Genomic DNA, 22,405 nt, shown 5'->3' on the forward strand with positions numbered 1-22,405 from the left:
TGTCCATTTCTTCCAAAAAAGATCTGGAATATTGATTTATCTGACCACAGTACATTTCCACTGTGTGAAATGTCGACTCCTTTTGCTACCTGGGTGACGCCATCACATCGGGTGGTGGCTGTGAGGCTGCTACTATCACAAGAACTAGATGTGCATGGGGCAAGTTCAGAGAACTCCTCCCAGTCCTGACATGCAGGTGTTTGTCTCTATCAACCTGTGGGAAAGTGTACGAAAGCTGCGTAAGGAGTGCTATGCTTTATGCTAGCGAGTGTTGGCCCCTGAAAAGTTGTGATCTCGGAAGATTAGAAAGAAATGAGAGGGCCATGCTGTGTTGGATTTTGCACACCAAGCCTGACGATAGATCGAGCACATCTATCTTGAGAAGGAGGCTTTGTCTGACGGACCTGGAGTCTACCCTCAGGCGTCGGCGACTTCGCTGGTTTGGCCATGTGCAGCGTAGCAACTCCATCATCAATCGCGCATGCCACCTCGAAGTCGCCGGGCGTAAACGTTCTGGCAGGCCCCAGAAGTCCTGGCAGGAATGCGTGAAAAATGATCTGAAGGCTGCTGGTCTGTCTGCCAGCGACACCCAAGACAGAACTCGATGGCATGCTGCTGTTCTCCATGCGACGTCCGACCCACTCTGATGTGGATACACGGACGCTAATTTCCGGATAGTGAGTGAGTGAGTGATGGGCCATGCCGGATGCCTCCGAGCCCAGAGACGTCAATGGTACTTCTGGACACGGTTAACATAAGGCTTCCTTTTTGCACAGTAAAATTTTAACTGGCATTTGTGGCTATAACTCCATATTCCAGTGCTTGGCGAAGGTTTGAGGGATCAGCGATCACGGGTGTTCAGCTTAGGCTTGCGCCCTTGCCCTTTACACTGAAATTCCTCCAGCTTTCTTGAATCATTTAATGATATTATGCACAAAAGAGGGCGATGAATCCAAATCCCTTCCGATCTTTCTTTTGAGGAACATTGTTTTTAGACATTTCAATAATTTTCTCATTCGTTTGTTGACAAATTGGAGATCCTCAGCCCACCTTTGTTCCTCAAACACTAGGCCTTTCCTGGATACTGACTTTATACCAAATCATGATTAGAATCACCTGTTGGCATCACCCGTTTCAAACCGCATCATGAGTTAATTGTTTTACCTCATTACTAATCCTAAATTGCCCCATCCCCCCTTTGTTTTTATTTATTTTTGAACGTGTTGCAGGCCTGAAAAGCAGGAATGAATGTATATGAACAAATGAAATGAAGTTGACCAGACAAAACCTGAAATATCTTGGGTTCATACTGTCTGCAATGAAATCCAAGTCAAAGTAAATTTAGAAATCACTGTTTGTTTATTTAAAATTTGCATTTTCCATACCCTCCCAACATTTTCTGATTTTAGGTTATGTATATACTGTAAGTTCAGATTCCTTTAATGAAATTGAGTGCATTTGTAACCATTGACTGACTTTATGTTGTCATAGGGTAGTATCTCACTGGGCTGCGACAGCCCGTGACTAGTTGGAGACACAACAGTTGCGATAAAATATGCGAATTAGCGACAATTTTCACTTGGAATCACACTGAATTGATATTCGCATATTTTACCGCAGTTCTCGTGTCTCCAACTAGTCGCAGGCTGTCGCAGCCCAGCTTTCCCTTGGCAGGCAGGGAAGTAGAGGAAGCCTCACGGAAACTGACTTGAGAAGGGTTCGCGACGGCTTTGCGACACATTTGCGGCTATTTTGAGAGAAATTTTGTCTCGCGAATTTTTTGAACATTTTCAAAATTTCAGCGACGAAGGAGCGACACTTTGCGACTCATGCGAGGAAATTGAGAAGCCCTGCGAATGTTTCAAGACACTTGAAACTCCCTCGCGAATGACGTTCGCGATTTGTCGCAAGCTGTCACAGCCCACTCAGATACTGGTTATAGAGTGCTTTGGTGAATAATTGAGGTGTATGGTGATTGTTCTGAAGAACAGCGACGTTTCCAGTAGTTCTGTGTACATTGTGGTTTTCTTTTTGTCATGGTGCTTAAGCAGCATTGCAAATGATGTGGTAGCTGATTAAATCATCAAGGTTCTGTTATATTTAGAGTGGCTTAGATACTTTTTACTGTTCTCATTCAAGGCACTTTTTTTTTTAATCACACTTGACGTATAGCAGCCTCTTGTGTTTGCAGGGAAATTCCAGACAACTAGATGCACAATTTGCAACCACAGCAATCTCTTACAGATCGTTATTTCAGATAAGTACTTTTATTAGGCCCTATATCAGACTTAAAGTAATCTTACTACTTGCATATCATCAAAGTCAATCAAAAAGTTTACTCCAAGATGCCCACAGTTTTTGATTTTACTTTCCTCCTAGCGCATCAGTAACTCTGCAGCTGTGTTTGTCTATAAATAGTGTCAAAAAAAAGTTGCTCTGTTGCTGCATAGTACATCAGTAGTTGTATGTACTTCACTTCAGCGCTCATGCTGTTCGTGTTATTTTTACAATGGGACCTCAGGCTTCCTCTTCTTTATTATTAGTACAGTGAAGAGTACAAAGTCTTCTTAATGACATGCTGAAAGCGGGATCCATCCATCCTTTATTTTTTGAGGGTCGCGGGGGAGCCGGAGCAAATCCCAGCTGACTCTGGGTGAGAGGTGGAGTACACCCTGGATAGGTCACCAGTCTATGACAGAGCTAACGCATGCACTCGCTCATCTATGGGCAATTTACTATAGCCTGTTGACCTCATCCACACATCTTTGGACTGTGGGAGGAAACAGGAGCCCACTGAGGAAACCCACACAGGCATGAGAAGAACCTGCAAACTCCACACAGAAAGGCCCCAGTCTACCAGCAGGTTCGATCCCAGAACCTGCTTGTTGTGACGCGACAGCACTAACCACCGTGCCACCCCTGAAATTTTCACCATTAGTAAAACAAGCAGGTTGCACTGTTAAAGGATTTTGACCGGGTGTGGTTTTTTTGGGGGGCAGGGTGGGTTGTCAAACTTTGCATGAGAGCCACATTTTAGTCAAGAGAGTATATTCCTGTTTTTAAATACACCAAACTCCTTGAAGACCTTGGTTACATTTAGAATTACTACATTTGACAGAGGGCGGCACGGTGATGTAGTGGTTAGCGCTGTCGCCTCACAGCAAGAAGGTCCGGGTTCAAGCCCCGTGGCTGGCGAGGGCCTTTCTGTGCGGAGTTTGCATGTTCTCCTCGTGTCCGCGTGGGTTTCCTCCGGGTGCTCCGGTTTCCCCCACAGTCCAAAGACATGCAGGTTAGGTTAACTGGTGACTCTAAATTGACCGTAGGTGTGAATGTGAGTGTGAATGGTTGTCTGTGTCTATGTGTCAGCCCTGCGATGACCTGGCGACTTGTCCAGGGTGTACCCCGCCTTTCGCCCGTAGTCAGCTGGGATAGGCTCCAGCTTGCCTGCGACCCTGTAGAAGGATAAAGCGGCTAGAGATAATGAGATGAGATGAGACATTTGACAGACATACTTATCCACTCATAGAAGGGTTGTTTTACAATCAGGGTACAAAGTTTGTGTCACAGGGGTCCAAAATTCAAATTGATTCAAACTGGTTCTTGTAGCAGTTTTTAAGTGAAGGACAAGTTAAAGAACAGATTTCAGGTAATTTTTTGACATGTGTGTATGGTAGTTTTGTGTAGTCTGCTATAAGATGGGAGAAACAAATGAAGTGATTCTCGGAGAGGACTTTTTTTTTTTGACAATTCAGAATCCACTACTTCCATAGTGCTTTTAAATATAAGGCTGTAAGCTTTGTGTTAGTTGTCTCTAATATTTATGTCCCAATATCTTGACCACATTTTAGGATGAAAATAATCATTTTAGATATGTTATTTTATATTGAAAAATTAGCTGTCTCGGAGAGGACATTTTTGTGACACAATTACATACTAATTTGATCAAAATAGTCTGAAAACTTACTGGCATTCAACATTAAAACTTAACTATGTTTCCAATGATATGGAACCGAATATGTGTTTTATGGTATAAAGAATGATTTAAGTGCATCCCTTTTGGAGCTACCTGTGGTCAAAAAAGCACTTTTTCTAAATGACACGAGTAATTTTGCTAAATATGACATATTGCCATACATTCACCAAAAATAACGTTATCACCAATTTTTTTTTTTTTGCATGGTAAATAGAGCTATCACAGGGCTACAATAAACAACCAAGTTTATTTAGTCAAGCCTTTTGATATTGAAGATAATAAGTGTTGAATGTGATTTTTAGCTTGTGTACCCTGATTGTAAAACAACCCAGAAGTCTTTGTAATCTTGATCAAAAATAATCCTGATGCTAGTTTTCTCAGGATGAAACCGAATATGAATCCATTATTCTGAATGAACATACGATCATATGTTCTAAACAGGTCATGAATAGGAGGCTCACTATTCTTCATATTGTTTTTAGAAAAGCTCACAGGGCACCTGGTTGAGACTAGAGGTTGTGACCGAGATTCCATGGAACAAAAAAAGTCACATGAGCAGGAGGTTTTTACTTTCATGAGGGTGAGAGCAAGCGAGTCACAGAAAGACCGTGTTCATTAACCTTCACAATACATTTACAGTGTTTATTCATTCATCCTCAGTTTGAATTAAACTACTAGTTTGCATTGTCCGAAAAGTCTAGAACCAACGAAAGTAAAACTACATGTACTCAATTTTGGATTTATTATTTACAGCACACACTCACTAGCCATTTAGTAGGAACTTGTTATTGATTCTAAGATTCCTGTTCTTGGCTGCAGGAGTGAAACCCAGTGTGGCGTTCTGCTGTTGCATGCTGAGATGCTTTTCTGCTCAACACGGCTGTAAAGAGTGATTTATATGAGTTGCTATATCTTTCCTGGCAGCTTGAACCAATCTGGCCATTTTCCTCTGACCTCTCTTATCAACAAGGCGTTTGTTTCTACCCACAGAACTGTCGCTCACTCGGTGTTTTTTGTTTTTCACACCATTCTGTGTAAACTCTAGAGACTGTTGTGTGTGTGAAAACCCCAGGAGATACCCCAGCAGTTTCTGAAATACTCAAATCAGTGCATCTGGCTCAAACCAACACCTATGTCACAGTGAAAGTCACACTTTGAGCTCACAATTTTTCCCATTCTGATGTTTGACGTGAACATTAACTGAAGCTCTTGATTTGTATCTGCATGATTTTATGCACTGTGCTGCTGTCAAGGGATCGGCTGATTAGAGAACTGCATAAAACAGCAGGTGGATGGGTGGTCCTAATAAAGTGGCCAGTGACTGTATGTTCTATATGTTCTTATTTGTGCTGTATGCATTTCTCCAGCTGCTGTATCACATTGTTGCAGGTTTTGCTCACAATATTCTGATCAATATATTTGCTCAACCTATTATTATTGGTTCCTGACTTTTTGGATGTAGAACTAACTAAATTTGTTAGAAAATAACACTAAGATATTTAAAAAAAAAAACAGTCCCCCACACCTCTCTAGTTGAGACCAGTTATGAACTGGAGTGATGTAGCTGAGGTTGAGGAACTGTGCTGGCTTTCTACACCTACTGTAGGATTTGTCCCGGTGTTTCTGGCGCGTTATTGTCGGGTTCATATATTTGATTTAAAAAAACAAAACAAAAAACTGCTTAAGCCACACTTACTTCGGGTTTAAATCGGAATACTGATGCAGATTATATTATTGAGTTACAACCCTGTAGTACACGTAGGTCAGGGTTTAAAAATTCGAAACACTCTGAGTGTCAGTATTCTTTGTTCGCTATTAGTTGTTCTGAAGTACAATATACAACTCCTGAATTTCTGATTGCTTAAGATAAAAAAAAAAATTGCCGTGTTTTAATGTTTTTCCAGTGTTGAATCCTGAAAACTTCACTTTATAAGGGGATTTTGTTTGTCTGATGCAATCTGAATGCTAATTTCTGCTAGTGTGGCTAGTGTTAGCACCAAGCTAACAGTAGTGTAAATTCAGCTAATAAACCTGCTATAAAATTACTATCAAGCTAACAGCTAAATTACAACACATGACCAAAAAAAAGCCTCTTGTAATCTAAAAAGCTTTGTAATCGAGTTGAAAAGTCAATAATTAATTTATAGGATAATTCCACAGAATTTCTGACCGAAGTTTTAAGTAATATTTATAAAAGTTCATCACCTTCACTGCTAACACTAACCAACTAGCTAGCACGAGCTAACATGACAGGATTTCTAAACATTCACAGATGTTCATAATCTTCACTGCTGTTGCTAGCCAACAAGCTAATATGGGCCAATTTTGATATGATTTCCAGGAGGATTTTTAAGACAAATAAATGATAGATGTTTACAATCTTCACAGAAACCTGCTAGCTAATTCGCTAACATAAACTACTTTTAACAGGATTTATTTCATGGTTCTAAGGTTTCATATCTCTGCACTGTCTCTCTCTTCCTCCCTTCCTTCTTCTGCAGAGCTGTGTGCGATCGATAAGGTCCTGTGTCAGGATGAGAACGCTGTGCTGAGTTTCGAGGCCATCAGGAGCATCCACAAAGATATGGATGATGACGCAGATGGCAGAGTGGATGTGACGGAGACAGACGAGGTGAGGGCTGAGGGATTTGAGGAATGTCAGCTGGTTGCTGGGTTTTTTTTTTTAAGTTTGACATGGTGACCCAAGATGCTTGCCAAATGTTATGTACATAATGTCGTACTATACAGTCATGTGAAGAAAAAATAAGTACATCCCATGGAAATTGTAGACTTTTCTCAACATATGTTTTTGTTAAACAAGCAAACTTTTCATTCTCTTTGATGGTGTCTACAGATAAAGATAATACACTCCAGCAGATGACACACATTGTCATTTTGTAGTCGTTTTCATAATTTTAAATTAAAAAAAAATCAGTCCAAAAAAGTAAGTACACTCTTACATTTATCACGCTTTCAAGTCCATAAAATTAGGATCAGATGTTCCGGATTAGGTGCCATTGATTAGAACCTCGTGCAGGTGGAACCCGTCTTATTTAAACCTCACATCTAGGGTCTGGTGTCATCCTTGCTCTTGAAGTGTGTGGTGTCATCATGCCAAGATCTAAAGAGCTCTCTAAGGACCTCAGGAGAAAAAGATTGTGGGTGCCTATGAATCTGGCGAGGGATTTAAAAAGATCTCTAAATTATTAGAAATGAATAATTCCATTAATCATATAAGGAAAATCATCTACAAAGTGACCACCTCTGGTACTGTTGGTCAACAGGGTGCCGGTGGAAAGTGTGCTACTGTTGCGTCAAACCGGAGAAGGAGAAAGAGAGGGGGGAGGCGTGTTAGGAGAGAGCGTGAAAGATGGAAGGGAAGGAGCTTAGAATTGAGGGTGGGAACATTGACTGGCAGAGCGAGAGAGTTAGCAGGTATGATGGAAAGAAGGAAGTTGGACATTTTGTGTGTGCAGGAGACGAGGTGGAAAGGAAGCAAGGCCAAGAACATTGGAGATGGATGCAAGTTGTTTTATTATGGAGTCGATGGAAAGAGAAATGGTGTTGGTATTGTTTTGAGGGGAGAGTTGGTCAACAGTGTGATTGATGTGAAGAGGGTGTCAGAGTGATGGGCATGAAGTTGGAGATTCAAGGAGTGGTAATCAATGTTGTGTGTGTGTGTGTGCGTACGTCTCACAGGTTGGATGTGAGAATGAAGAGAGTGTCTTTCTGGGAAAAGATGGATGAAGTGGTAGAAAATATACCGAGGGAGGAGCGCGTGCTGATTGGAGCAGATTTCAATGGACATGTTGGCGAGGGAAACGGAGGAGATGAGGACGTGATGGGCAGATATGGTGTAAGAGAAAGAAATGTGGAAGGGCAAATGGTGGTTGATTTTTCAAAGAGGGTGAATTTGACAATAGTCAATACATACTTCGAGAAGAAAGAGCAGCACAGGGTGACGTTTAAGAGTGGAGGAAGATCTACACAGGTGGACTACATACTCTGCAGAAGGGGTAACCTGAAGGAGATTGGTGACTGTAAAGTGATGGCAGGGGAGAGTGTAGCTAGGCAATATCAAGTGGTTGTGTGTAGGATGAGCTTGAAAGTGAAAAAGAGGAAGCATGAAAGAGTGGAGCCGAAGATTAAGTGGTGGAAACTAAAAGAGGTTGAACATCAGAAGGAGTTTAGGGAAGAAATGAGATGAGCATTGAGTGGTCATGGAAGTCTGCCAGAAGATTGGAATACTACTGCTGTACTAGTAAGAGAGGTAGCAAGGAAGGTGCTAGGGTGGTCATCGGGAAGGAGGAAGGAAGACAAGGAGACATGGTGGTGGAACAAAGAAGTGCAGGAAATTATAAAAGAGAAGAGGCAAGCAAAGAAGAATTGGGACGAGCAGCGAGACGAGGAAAGCAGGTGGTTATACAGAGAGACGAGACAGAAGGCAAAAAGAGCGGTAGCGAAGGCGAAAGCAGATGCATACCAGGAGTTGTACGAAAGACTGGAGACCAAAGAAGGAGAGAAAGACCTGTACAGACTAGCTAGGCAGAGAAACAGGGAAGCGAGGGATGTACGGCAGGTAAGAGTGATGAAAGCTGTAAATGGAAATGTGCTGACAGAGTGTATTAAGAAGGTGGAAAGAGTACTTTGAGGATTTATTAAATGAGGAGAATCCAAGAGAGAAAAGGTCAGATTCATTGGAGACAGCAAATCAGGAAGCAGAGTTGGTTAGTAAGGATGAGGTGAGGGCAGCCATGAAAAGAACGAAGACTGGGAAAGCAGTCAGACCAGATAGTATCCCGATTGAGGCTTGGAGATGTTTGGGTGAGATGGCTGTGGAGTTCCTCACAAGATTGTTTAATAAGATCCTAGAGAATGAGAAAATGCCAAATTAATGGAGAAAGAGTGTGCTAGTCCCAATATACAAGAATAAGGGAGATGTACAGAGCTGCAGTAATTACAGAGGAATAAAATTGATGAGCCACACCATGAAGCTATGGGAAAGAGTATTGGAGGCGAGATTGAGAAGAGAGGTAGCAATCTGTGAACAGCAGTACGGGTTTATGCCAAGGAAGAGCACATTGGATGCAATTTTTGCTCTAAGAATGTTAATGGAGAAGTACAGAGAAGGCCAGAGAAAGCTACATTGTGTGTTTGTAGACCTGGAGAAGGCATACGATAGCGTGCCGAGAGATGAGTTATGGTATTGTATAAGAAAGAGTGGAGTGAATGAGAAGTATATTAGTGGCGCAAGACATGTATGGGAACAGTGAAACAGCAGTGAGGTGTGCAGTTGGAACGACTGAATGGTTCAAGGTGAAGGTGGGACTCCATCAAGGATCTGCTTTGAGTCCTTTTTTGTTTGCCATAGTGATGGATAGCTTGACGGACAAAGTGAGGCAAGAGTCACCATGGAACATGATGTTTGTGGATGATATTGTGATATGTGGTGAAAGTAGAAAGGAGGTTGAGTTGGGTTTAGAGAGATGGACCGATGCATTGGAACGAAGAGGAATGAAGGTGAGCAGGAGCAAAACAGAATACATGTGCATCAATGAGAATGGGGGTTAGAGTGTAGTGAAGATGCAAGGAGTAGACATAAAGAAAGTTGGTGAATTCAAGTACCTGGAGTCAACTGTGCAGGAAAATGGGGGCTGTGATAGTGAGGTGAGAAAGAGAGTGCAGGCAGGGTGGAGCAGTTGGAGAAGGATTTCGGGAGTCATTTGTGATAGGAAAGTCCCAGCAAAAGTGAAAGGTAAGATGTATAAGAGAGTAGTGAGACCAGCTGTGATGTATGGATTGGAGACCGTACCCTTAACGAAGAGACAGGAGGCAAAGTTGGAGGTGGTGGAGTTGAGGATGTTAAGGTTTGCGATGGGAGGTTGGACAGGATAAGGAATGAGTTCATCAGAGGGACAGCACATGTAGAGAGCTTGGGAATTAAGCTAAGAGAGATGAGACTGAGATGGTATGGGCACATCCTGAGAAGAGATGCAGAGCATGTGGGAAGGAGAATGTTGAGGATGGAGCTGCCAGGCAAACGAAAATGAGGAAGGCCAAAGAGGAGATACATGGATGTGGTGAGAGAGGACATGAAAGTGGCAGGTGTGTTAGAGAAGGATGCAGAAGACAGGGAGCAATGGAGATGAAAGATCCGCTGTGGCGACCCCTAATCAGGAGCACCTAAAAGAAGAAGAAGATGATCTACAAAGTGGCGTAGATTTGGAACAACTGCCAATTTGTCCAGGACTGGGCACCCCAGCAAATTCGGCCCGAGAGCAGACTGTTTGATGCAAAAAGGAGTCTCCAAGAACCCCAAAATGTTATTACTGGATCTGCAGTTAACTCTTGTAACTGTTGGTGTGAAAGTGCAAACATCTACAATCAGAAAGGGACTGGACAAATTTGACCTGCAAGGGAGGTGTGCCAGGAAAAAGCCTTTACTGTCCAAAAGGAATGTGAAAGCAAGACTACAGTTTGCCACTGAACATGCAGGCAAAGACCAGGCCTTTTGGAATAACATGCTCTGGACAGACAATATTTGGCCACACCAAGAGTAAGAATGTGGCGTAGACCAAAGAAGGCTTTTCAGGAGAAGAACCTCATACCAACTGTGAGACATGGTGGTAGAAATATTATGGTTTGGGGTTGCTTCACTGCCTCAGGGACTGGGAAGCTTGTATTTGTTGATTTCAGCTATGAATTCTGAATCATATCAAAGGGTGCTTGAAGATGATGTAAGGTCATCTGTTCAAAAGTTGAAGTTGAACCAGAGGTGGACCTTTCAACAAGATAATGATCCTAAGCACAGTCTCAAATCCATCAAGGAATGGCTCAAAAAGAAATAATTTGGGGGGGGGGTATGGAATGGCCTTGTTAAAGCCCAGATTTGGACCCCATTGAAATGTTATGGGGAGATTTGAAAAGGGCAGTACATGCAAGAAAACCCTCAAACATCTTGCAGCTGAAGGAATTTTGCATGGAAGAGTGGTCAAAAAATTCCTGTAAGCCAATGTCCGAGACTGGTAAACAGTTACGCAAAATGCCTACAAGAAGTTATTTCTGTTAAATGGGACAATGCTTACTTTCTCCACAGAAGAATATAACATCTGTTGATATTTCTGTTGAATAAATGATTGAAAGAGCTCATTTTTGTTCTGTTCATTGCCTTTACCTGTCGGCACTGTATCAAAAGGGTGAAATGTTCACGTGTTTAAATATGTTGAGAAGTCCACAATTTCCATAGGATGTACTTTTATTTTTTTTTTCACATGACTGTACATTTATTGACTATTGAATCTTTCAGATTAATTCATTTAAAATTCTTTAAATGAATTAATACCCAGTCTAAAGGTTTTATTTAACTGGTTTGCCGTTTTGTACTCAGCAGATTGTGAGCCCAGTAAACACGTTGCTAACATCTGTTACCAATATCTGGGTAACAGATAATTGGATCTTGTCCTTGTGATAATACATGGTATTTATATGCTCTTTGTCTGTTTTATGTATACTGTGTGAAGCCAGCCAGCTGTCACTATGGCAGGAATGGGGATGGCTAGGGATTATAATACTTTATAGCCTGCACTCCATGTCCTCTGCTGAGGAAAGGGTCATGTTCTGTCTACGCTGAGACAACATGGCATGCTAGCCAGTGCCTTGTCCATGAATGTTCTATTATCTTTTTTTTTGTTAAGAAACGCTGTCGCCGAAGAACGATGTTCATCCCACTAGTACAGTTCCAGAGACTTGTTGAATCTGTACCATGGTGATGGGAAGTTGGTTCAGTGGCTTGTTTGTTCCTTTAATTTGTCTGATCCTGTTTAAATTTTGTACACTACATCTACTGTACAGTCTGTAATTAGATACCTGAACTTGAACATCAAGTGACCATGTCGTATGTAACCTTATAAGAACTTCTCACTGGATATTACATTGACCCTGCTGATTCCAGCTTGCTTTCTTATTGAAATCAATGGCATGTGGTTTGTTTCTGATGGTTGTGAAGGCAGTCTAGGTCAGGCGTCACCAAACTTTTTTCTCTGGGGGCCACATTGTCGTTCCTGACTGTGATGGGGGGCCGGGGTCGGGTCAGCTATATAACATAGAATTGTATGACCCAGACAAATATGACCACCAGCAGGCCTCATTGTGTAGTAGAGATTACTAGCCTGGCACAGCTATCCCCGCTACTATATCAACACTTGATTCCTGGCACATATTTGTTTATCTTTACTAGTGGTTTGCAAAAGTAGTAATCAAGTCTTCACACTTTGTTTTAATTTGAAATACCACAGATATTCCATTTATTTATTTTCTAATGAAAATAACATCAAAGCTGTCAAGGTAAGAAACATCTGCCTAGTTGAGGTGATTGACACTGGCAAAGGTGAGTGGAAAATTATAAATTGTAGGTAGGCCTGTTGATATATTAATAATAGTGTGCAGCACTTAATAAAGGTCAAATAAATAGGCCTATAAAATAAATACATTTAAAAAAAAACAGTGAAATTATAATAATATGAGCAATAGATCAATAGATCACAGCAGTTGTGCTGTGTCCTGCACGTCATTGCTCTCATCCATGGCCAAAGCAAAAAACTCAAATTCTGACGCTTTCTCATTCAGCTGGTCATACACGTTGTCCCCCAAATCTTCGGTTCGCCTGGTCATAGCAGGTGCGGAGAGACTCACCGCGTTGAGCGCTTCCTTCTTGTCAGGACACACCTCCTCGGCCACAGCAAGCATGCATACTTTAACAAAGTCCCCATCAGTAAACGGCTTTCCATGGGTAGCTAGTAGGTGAGCTAGCTTATAGCTAGCTCGGACAGCAGCCTGGTTGATCTGGGTTCGGCGAAGGAATACATTCTGTTGTGCAGCCAGTCCTCATTTCATCCTCCGAATCCTGTCTTCTCTTGTTGGCCCTCGCAAACTAGCATAGTCTTTGTGGCGGGTTTCGTAGTGACGACGCAGATTATATTCTTTGAAAACCGACACACTTTCTTTACATACAAGACAAACTGCACGGTCCTTACACCGAACGAAAAAATAATCGGTGGTCCACTGCTCTTTAAAAACTCTGCACTCTCTGTCAGCTTTTCGCTGACCACTAGCCATTTTGCTGTCCTGAACACTGACAGTTCTCTGCGCGTGCGCTGCCTGTCACTGCTTGATCGTGAGCATATGACGAAAATTTGGAAAATATGAATAGTTCATTTTATAACTAAATATCAATTTTAACTGATAAAATCAACAAAATACAAGATGCAGACATGTTGTTATTTGCCAAAAAGCAATTTAAAAAAATAGGCCATGACCACTTTTGGGGATTGCCTCATAGGTCCGGTTCAAGTGGTGGGGGGCAGAGGGGCTGGGGGGCCGGTCATAGGGGGGTGGCGGGCCAGAGTCAGCCCGCGGGCCGTAGTTTGATGACCCCTGGTCTAGGTTATGCTAAAGACAAGTTACAGCTTCAGCCCAGCATCATGAGCTTTTTAAATGCTGTGTCACTTGTATCAACCAAACCGGCATGTCCTGGGAACTGCTCAGCTGCAGCTCTCTGTATACTACCTGCTGAGTAAACTCCCTAATCACTGACTGATCAACTCAAGGTTATGGATATCCAACGGCTCCGTTTTTCCATATAATCATCAGTATGATTCAAAGCACTACAGTAATATCACTCCCTGTTCTTAACATAATGCTTTAGTCATTATACAGCTCAGTGGTACTAACGTAAACAGCCAGCCATATAGGAGGGCATTCCCTTTTGTTGGAGAACCTACACATACCATAAAAAGCCATGTTCTTGTGCAAGGATAGGATATGGCCGGGAAAAAACTGAATCATGTAAACACATTACCCTTTTCTCTATATAACCGTTCAGCTGTAAAGGCATGTGATCATCGTATTGATTGATGTCTAAATCTGAAAAAAGTAGCTATGACGAGTTCCATTAGACATTAAAGTTTTTCCCACATAGTCAACTTGAAGATGCAATAGCACATACGGATGGATGCAATATAATTAAGTTATTCCATGAAATCAAGTTGTACATGAGCTGATAAACCATGTATGACAAGATTGAGTGGAATAACTGTTTTATTCTATCCACATTCACTGGCCCTGTGTCCAAAATCGCTCACTTGTTCACTACTCCCTACTCCCTATAGACCCCTTTCACTGACGTCACCCGAAACCGGAAGTAAACAGACCCTGCGGCATTTTGGAAGACCAACAAACTCGTGATAAGGGGATAATAACGGCAGCGGTATGTGAACCCACGAGAATAAAGTGGAGTGGCAAACGACTTAAACAAACAAATCTGAGCTGTTTTATTTATGATTTATTGGCCCAACAGTAGACTTGAAAGAAACCTGTGTGAAACTTGGCAAAAAACTGTGGATATAATGGATAAGTCTGTGCATGATCTGCGGACACTTTGAGGTAAGCAAACGCAAGAAATTCAGATTTAAAACATGCTAAATTGGCCTCAAGTTGATAACTGTATGAGGAGCAAGCCTCCCAGACTTCTACAATTTAATAATAATAATAATTTAGGATGGTTTGGGGCTTGCTCTCCCTCCTATTATATAAATAAAACATAGTTGTTGTGTAGGCATATATCATAAATACATATGTATAATTTGGATAAATTAACCTAAATTATGGATACCTTAATAGTAACAAAAAGTATTAATTTTTCAACTGAAAAGATATATTATTAAAAGATAAATATCAACAAGATTACCTTGGCCATAACTATGTGTAGGTTATTCTTAATAACAGCGGTAATATCACGAACCAAGCCACTAACAACATAATTGTAAGCCTGTAGGCTTTCAGGTCATCAGCAGTGTAGGCACTGGGTGTAAACAACAAATAATTTACAATGTCTGGGTAGCAAACAGATGGCAGAATTGGTGTCCGGTCCTCCTTATGTATCTGACACGGAGAAATAATATAAATCGTGCTGCCTACCAGATTACAGTCGTCTGTTTTATTGTATCAGTACTAGTATCACTTACTATACTCATCAGTCATAGATTAGTCCAGTACAACATGACCAGCTTGCTTTTTTTCCATTTGACTGTCGCAAGTTTTTTCAGGCTGGTACAGTCAAAAATTGAAAAAAGTTTTGGCCTACTAAACTAGTCATCGATTCTACTAGTGTATTAATTGGAGTCGACATGAAAACGTTAGGTAAAAACTAGTACTAAACCAGTACAATCTCTTCTTCAAAGTTTCACCAAATGGTTTTATTTATGCAATTTAAAGCTCATAATACTGTATAACTTTGGTCGAGTAAAAACACAGAGCAAAAACATGGCTGAATCCTGAATGACTCCTATTTGTTTAAATAGGGGACTACATAGGCGGCAGAATGTAGTTTCTTTTTCCCTGCCATGGAAGCGCACTTGTATACCGAGGAGGAAAGCAATTTGCATTACAGCCGTGAGGCGGCTCGGCTCGGTTTTCCCTTTCGGGCGCTCTCGTTTTCTGTTAGAATTTGGTAAAGAAAAAAAATAAATATTATTTACCAGCTTGCCGGGTGCATTAACATAAATCTGACAGCTGACAAGGTCGGGATATAAACGAACTTTTGCGTTAAACTGTGTGCTTGGATTCACATAATTTTTTCTGAGTCTTATCATATGGGTCAAACCCATCAATCACAGCCAGTTTCTCCACATACCGTGCCCTTTCTGCAGCTGGTAATGTACTCACATAACCGGAATTATCATCCATCGTGTCACTTTACTCTCGCTCGTACTTTGTTTTATATTGTGAGTGCATGTACTTGGTCTTCCAATATGGCGCCTAACAAAATCTCGCGGCACGGTGACGTCATGTGAAAGGGGTCTATATAGGAAATTACTATATAGAGGGCTATATAGTGAGCTCATTTGGTAAAATGAAAAAACACTTTCGGACACTTGTCTGTCGCGCTGGTATTTGCATCGTTACTGTTGCACAATTAAAACGTGCCGGGTCACTTGGCTGGTGGGTTTTCAAAATAAATACATACATGTATTTTTGTGATTTAAATACATACAGTGGTATGCAAAAGTTTGGGCACTCCTGGTCAAAATTGCTGTTACTGTGAACAGTTAAGCAAGCTGAAGATGAAATGATCTCCAAAAGGCATAAAGTTAAAGATGACTCATTTCCTTTATATTTTAAGCAAAAGCAATTTTTTATTTTCATCTTTTAGATTTTCAAAATGACAAAAAAGGAAAAGGGCCCAAAGCAAAAGTTTGGGCACCCTGCATGGTTAGTACCTAGTAACACCCCTTTTGGCAAGTATCACAGCTTGTAAACACTTTTTGTAGCCAGCTAATAATCTTTCAGTTCTTACCTGGGGGATTTTCACACACTCGTCCTTGCAAAAGGCTTCCAGTTCTACAGGTTTCTTGGGCTGTCTTGCATGCACTGCTCTTTTGAGATCTATCTACAGATTTTCTTTTAAAGATATTTTTTGGGGCTTTTTTTCACCTTTATTTGGATAGGACAGTGTAGAGACAGGAAATGAGCAGGAGAGAGACGGGGAGGGATCGGGAAATGACCTCGGGTCGGAGTCGAACCCGGGTCCCCGGATTTATGGTATGGCGCCTTATCCACCTGAGCCACGATGCCCCCAATCTACAGATTTTCAATGGTGTTTAGGTCAGGGGACTGTGAGGGCAGGGCAAAACCTTCAGCTTATGCCTCTTGAGGTATCCCATTGTAGATTTTGAGGTGTGTTTTGGATCATCGTCTTATTGTAGGACCCATCCTCTTTTTAACTTCAACTTTTTTACAGATGGTGTGATGTTTGCTTCCAGAATTTGCTGGTATTTATTTGAATCCATGCGTCCCTCGACCAATGAAATGTGCCCTGTGCCACTGGCTGCAACACAACCCCAAAACATGATCGATCCACACCCATGCTTCAGAGTTGGAGAAGTGTTCTTTTCCTGGAATTTGGCACCCTTTTTTCTCCAAACATACCTTTGCACACTGTGGCCAAAAAGTTCTATTTTGATTTCATCAATCCACAGGACTTGTTTCCAAAATGCATCAGGCTTATTTAGATGTTCATTTGCAAACTTCAGACGCTGAATTTTGTGGCTAGGACTCAGGAAAAGTTTTCTTCTGATGACTCTTCCATGAAGGTCATATTTGTTCAGGTGTCGCTGCATAGTAGAACAGTGCACCACCACTCCAGGGTCTGCTAAATCTTTCTGAAGGTCTTTTGCAGTCAAACAGGGGTTTTTATTTGCCTTTCTAGCAATCCAACCAGGAGTTCTTTCAGAAAGTTTTCTTCATCTTCCAGACCTCACCTTGATCTCCACGGTTTCTGTTAACTGCCATTTCTTAATAACATTACAATTTGAGGAAACAGCTACCTGAAAACACTTTGCTATGTTCTTGTAGCCTTCTCCTGCTTTGTGAACATCAATTATTTTATTATTCAGAATGCGATGGAGTCGCTTAGAGGAGCCCATGGCTGTTGATTTTAGGGACAAGTTTGAGGAGTCAGAGAATTTATACAGCTTTGAAATCTGCATCATCTGACCTTTCCTAACGAAGAATTTGAACAAGCCACAGCTCAATAAGCTAATTAAGGTCTGGAACCTTGGTAAAAGTTACCTGAGAACTCAAATGTATTGGGGTGCCCAAACTTTCGCATGGTGTTCCTTTTCTTTTTTCACTCTTCAATTGTACAAAACAATACACAAATCTTGCAGAAAACGCTGAAAAGAAATGTCGTCTTTACCTTTATGCCTTTTGATGATCAGTTCATCTTCTGCTCACTTAACTATTCACAGTAACAGACATTTTCAGTAAGGGTGCCCAAACTTTTGCATGCCACTGTATTACCATATACTGAGCATATTTCCCACATTAATCAATACAAAGTACCTGCATCTTTCAGTTTTTTTTTTTTTTAATCAAGGCTGAATACTTTTCTTCTTTTCCGGCTGCCTTTTATTAAATCAAATTTGAGACTTTGATTTCTTTCAGCGTGACTGCAATGCATGATGGGATATATTGCTTTGGTTAGTGACCATCGGTTGTATGCTACTTTTCGTGATGCATTGTGGGATACTTTGAGTGCACTATATAGAGTGTAAATAATCCTCACTAAGATTTTGGACAGCACTACAAAATGGCGTCCTCACTATATAGTGCCCTATATAGTGAGTAGGGAGCGATTTCAGACTCGGTGGATTTTGAGAAACAGAGTTTTTTTTCTTTTTCAAGAAATAAAAACTTTATATAAAACATCAGACAAAATAATTTCTGCTTAGAATGTAAACAAAACGACGAAATGAATAGCAATTTGTGGAAAAATATGATGGTGATAATTCTTGAAAAATAAAAGATGCATTCTTACCATCAAATGGGTGGTTCTCCACTATAGTTGCAAATTGGTGTCACCTCAACAAGTATTCTGAGACCAGGCCTTTAAATAAAATCAGGGTGTCGGTGTTCATATGCCTTCCTATTGATTATAAAAATTAATTGATATTAAATTTTATCCACTCGAATATAATTGTGTTGGTAGAATTTTTCATTGGAAGTACCCAAGGGGGTCCAAAATGCGTGTCTCATGCATCCCAGAAGGAAAATAAACCCTTGCTGAAAAATATTTATTGGTGTTATTATTTTGTGTCACCCATTTAAATATGAACAATATTGTCCATGCAGCATGAAGAAAAGCACATTTTGAAAATATTTCCAATACTAGTCAGAAATTTTCCCGCCAAGAAATTGATTTTTGGTGTCCCAAGTAATTACGTCAGTACGCTAACAGTACTAACTACTAGAGACACCTGGGGAAAATGGACAGAACTATTCTAATGAGATGACTGCAGTGCATTGTGGGAATCCCACAAGTTCAAGGGAGGGAAACATTGAATTTCATATTGTGTTAGTTTTCCAGCATTGTTCAGGTTTGTATGGCAATTTTTAACAGAATTTATAATAGCAGTCAATACACTAACACTTCTAGAATGATGTAGGCCCAGCTTTGTCATGAAAACATGTTTGTGCCATGAATGTGGGTTAGAAGACCTTTCAGCTAGACTACAATGCACAGGCATCATATACACATCTGCACCCTGGTGACCAGATGATGAACTATTTGTCCATACACTAACAGTCCATACACTAACACCGGGGTCTGTTTGTGTACTGACTATTGTGTTAGTGTATTGACCAATTTGATAGGATGACAGTTTGATGTCTCTCGATCCCTTTTGTCAACCTACTAGTATATAGGCCTATACCTAGTACATGTATCCTACCAGGATATCTTTTAAAGGTTTTCTGATTAGGCCTAGTCAATTTCTGAGAGTGTCTGTGTACTGACTTAGGCCAAGTTTACATTAGACCGTATCTGTCTCGTTTTCTTCGCGGATGCACTGTACGTTTACATTAAAACGCCTGGAAACGCCGGGAAACGGGAATCCGCCAGCGTCCACGTATTCAATCCAGATCGTGTCTGATCCGGTGCTGTGTAAACATTGAGAATACGCTGTGCTGAGCTCTAGCTGGCGTCGTCATTGGACAACGTCACTGTGACATCCACCTTCCTGATTCGCTGGCGTTGGTCATGTGACGCGACTGCTGAAAAACGGCGCGGACTTCCGCCTTGTATCACCTTTCATTAAAGAGTATAAAAGTATGAAAATACTGCAAATACTGATGCAAATACTGCCCATTGTGTAGTTATGATTGTCTTTAGGCTTGCCATCCTTCCACTTGCAAGTGGTAAGTGATATGCACTGGGATCACACACACAGCGGCTCAGTCCCGAATCACTGCTCGTGCGCTATACTCGTGCCCTCTGTGAGCTGCGCAGGGCCGGAGTGCGCACCCTCCAGAGGGCACTCGCTGTTCAGGGCGGAGTGATTTGGAGCGCAGGATGCCTGCGGAGCCGAGCGTATCCGTGTATTGGCGTTGCTGTGTGCACACGAATCGTGTATTGGTGTTGCTGTGTGCACACTAATCGTTTTAAAAACATTAATCTGATGATCCGCTGATACGGTCTAATGTAAACTCCACCTTAAAAATTTGAATTTGACCCTCCCCCCCCGTACTCACCTTTTACAAACTGTTAATTTTACTTCCAGCTTCCCCTACTTACTACCTGGTTGAATGATTGATCTTTACTGTTCTGCTCAAATAATCAACTTCGTTGTCTTATTTTTGAACATGTCAGTACACAAACCTATGGTCAGTACTCTCACCTATGGTCATGAGCTTTGGGTAATGACAGAAAGAACAAGATCGCGGATACAAGCGGCTGAAATGAGTTTCCTTCGCAGGGTGGCTGGGCGCTCCCTTAGAGATAGGGTGAGAAGCACAGTCACTCGGGAGGAGCTCGGAGTAGAGCTGCTGCTCCTCCACATCGAGAGGAACCAGCTGAGGTGGCTCGGGCATCTTTTTCGGATGCCTCCTGGACGCCTCCCTGGGGAGGTGTTCCAGGCATGTCCCCCCGGGAGGAGGCCCCGGGGAAGACCCAGGACACGCTGGAGGGACTATGTCTCTCGGCTGGCCTGGGAACGCCTCGGTGTTCTTCCCGAGGAGCTGGCCGAGGTGTCTGGAGAAAGGGAAGTTTGGGCTTCCATGCTTAGACTGCTGCCTCCGCGACCCGGTCCCGGATAAGCGGAAGAAGACGAGACAGTACACAAACATGCTGTCAGTACACAAACGCTGCATCCTTTTAATACATATATTTATTGTTCTATTGTGATAAATATACATTTTCAAATAGAATTATTTATAATAAGGCCCAGATTTGTAATTGGGGTCAATTACATTTAGATTTTGGTCAGAGATTATGGATTTATTAGGCATTTCAGAGACCTGTTTGTGTACTGACAGAGACCAGGGCAACCTTGACCTTGAAATGACCTTGACCTTTGACCTTGAATTTTGCCATATCGAGCAATAAGAAGATACTTTGATAAAACTCCAAAATTGGCTACTAGAATTCTGCCTTATGAACTTATCAGTTTGCTCAAGGTCCATATCCCAATTTGCAACTATAGTGGAGAACCACCCAAATACTTTTATTCCATATTTTGTTGCTTTTTGTATTTTTTTTTTTTGTTGTTGTTGTTGTTTTCGAGTAGAGTTTTTATTTCATCCTCAGTTGGTTGAGCAACACAGTCCACCATTTTGTTTTTCTCTACTCACGGTATATGAGCTGATAGCCTAGTAGTAGAGTAGCCAACCAGAGTGCGTGATTGCTCATATCTGGTGAATGTGGATAGAATAAATGAATAGTGTAGTTTAAGTAACTGAAAGAATAATTCTTTTTAACGGTCAGTACGCACCCCCCCCCCCCCCCCCCCCCACACACACACACACACACGCACGCATGCACATACATGCGCACACAGGAAAGTCTTCAGAACAGCATGACCTGTCTGAAGTGTTTTATTCCTTACTGCTGTAGCAAAGTCTTGAGATTTACCTTTGTTTGCTCTTTCAGTTTCTCCGAGAGGACCTAAAGTATCATGATCCCAAGGCAAAACAAAAGAGTTTCCATGGAGCCGACCTACTGATCACTGTGGAGGACATGTGGAACGCCTGGAGGGCCTCCGAAGGTCAGCGCATATTCATGTACACACTCGCACCACAAATAACTGCAAAGGATGTGGTTGCATTTAAAGTGAAGCTTCTCAATATACACACGTACTGTTTGGGTCACACTCGTCATGTTCGCCGTCCTTTGTTAACCTCTGCTATGGATGAAATGACGAACTTGGCACTGACCCACTGTGCCATTTGTAGTCTTTGATGATAGTCAGTGGAGAATTACAGCATGCTGGCGGCTTCTAATCCTTCTGGCCTGTTTGCTCACAGAGATGCGTCTCTCTGTTACATGGGTTACATGGGTACAAGTCTGAAGAGGAAGTCAGCAATTTATGATGTAAATATATATATTTTTTGGTTAAACATAGTGTGTGAAATAATAGGGCATGTTTATGGTTAAGCTAACGTAGAAAATCAAAAAGGTTTTGAATAGAGGGTGCAACAGTGTGTTTTGCGTTTTTATAGCATTTAAAGGAAAATGTACTCAATTTTTGTCTTCCTGCAAAAGTAGTTGATCAACCAGGACATGTATAGTGTTAGCTTGCATAGTCACCCTTATTGGAATGTCTATATAATTTATTTTATTTTTTAAATCTGAGTAACTTCAAACCTACGTTTCCTCTTTCACATCTTTAACTCCACCTCCGCCTTGAGTTTCATGGTCGTTATTCACATAAGCCTTGCAAGTCTCTAGTATTCGTTAGCGAGTCTGGTACGTTTTGTCAATAAATATGACCGAGAACTGCTTACGTTTACAGAAAGAGGCCATTTGATTGGCACAACAGATGGCCGTCCACAGACCCTTTCTCTTTTCTTGTCAGACTTGTGAGATTTAAAAAAAATTTT

At 41.5% G+C, this 22,405-nt stretch overlaps 1 protein-coding gene across 3 annotated transcripts in view; it reads left to right on the forward strand.

Annotated features, from left to right (window-relative positions):
- Window positions 1–22,405, forward strand: part of stim1b (stromal interaction molecule 1b) — a 125,648-nt gene that overhangs the window by 31,596 nt on the left and 71,647 nt on the right. For all 3 annotated transcript variants that reach the window (XM_060936242.1, XM_060936243.1, XM_060936244.1), the window contains exons 4-5: window positions 6,475–6,605; window positions 21,456–21,570. In XM_060936242.1, coding sequence (XP_060792225.1) covers window positions 6,475–6,605; window positions 21,456–21,570 — 246 coding nt within the window. The remainder of the gene's footprint in view (window positions 1–6,474; window positions 6,606–21,455; window positions 21,571–22,405) is intronic.

Source organism: Neoarius graeffei, chromosome 12 (genome assembly GCF_027579695.1).
Source record: "Neoarius graeffei isolate fNeoGra1 chromosome 12, fNeoGra1.pri, whole genome shotgun sequence".
NCBI lineage: Eukaryota > Metazoa > Chordata > Actinopteri > Siluriformes > Ariidae > Neoarius > Neoarius graeffei.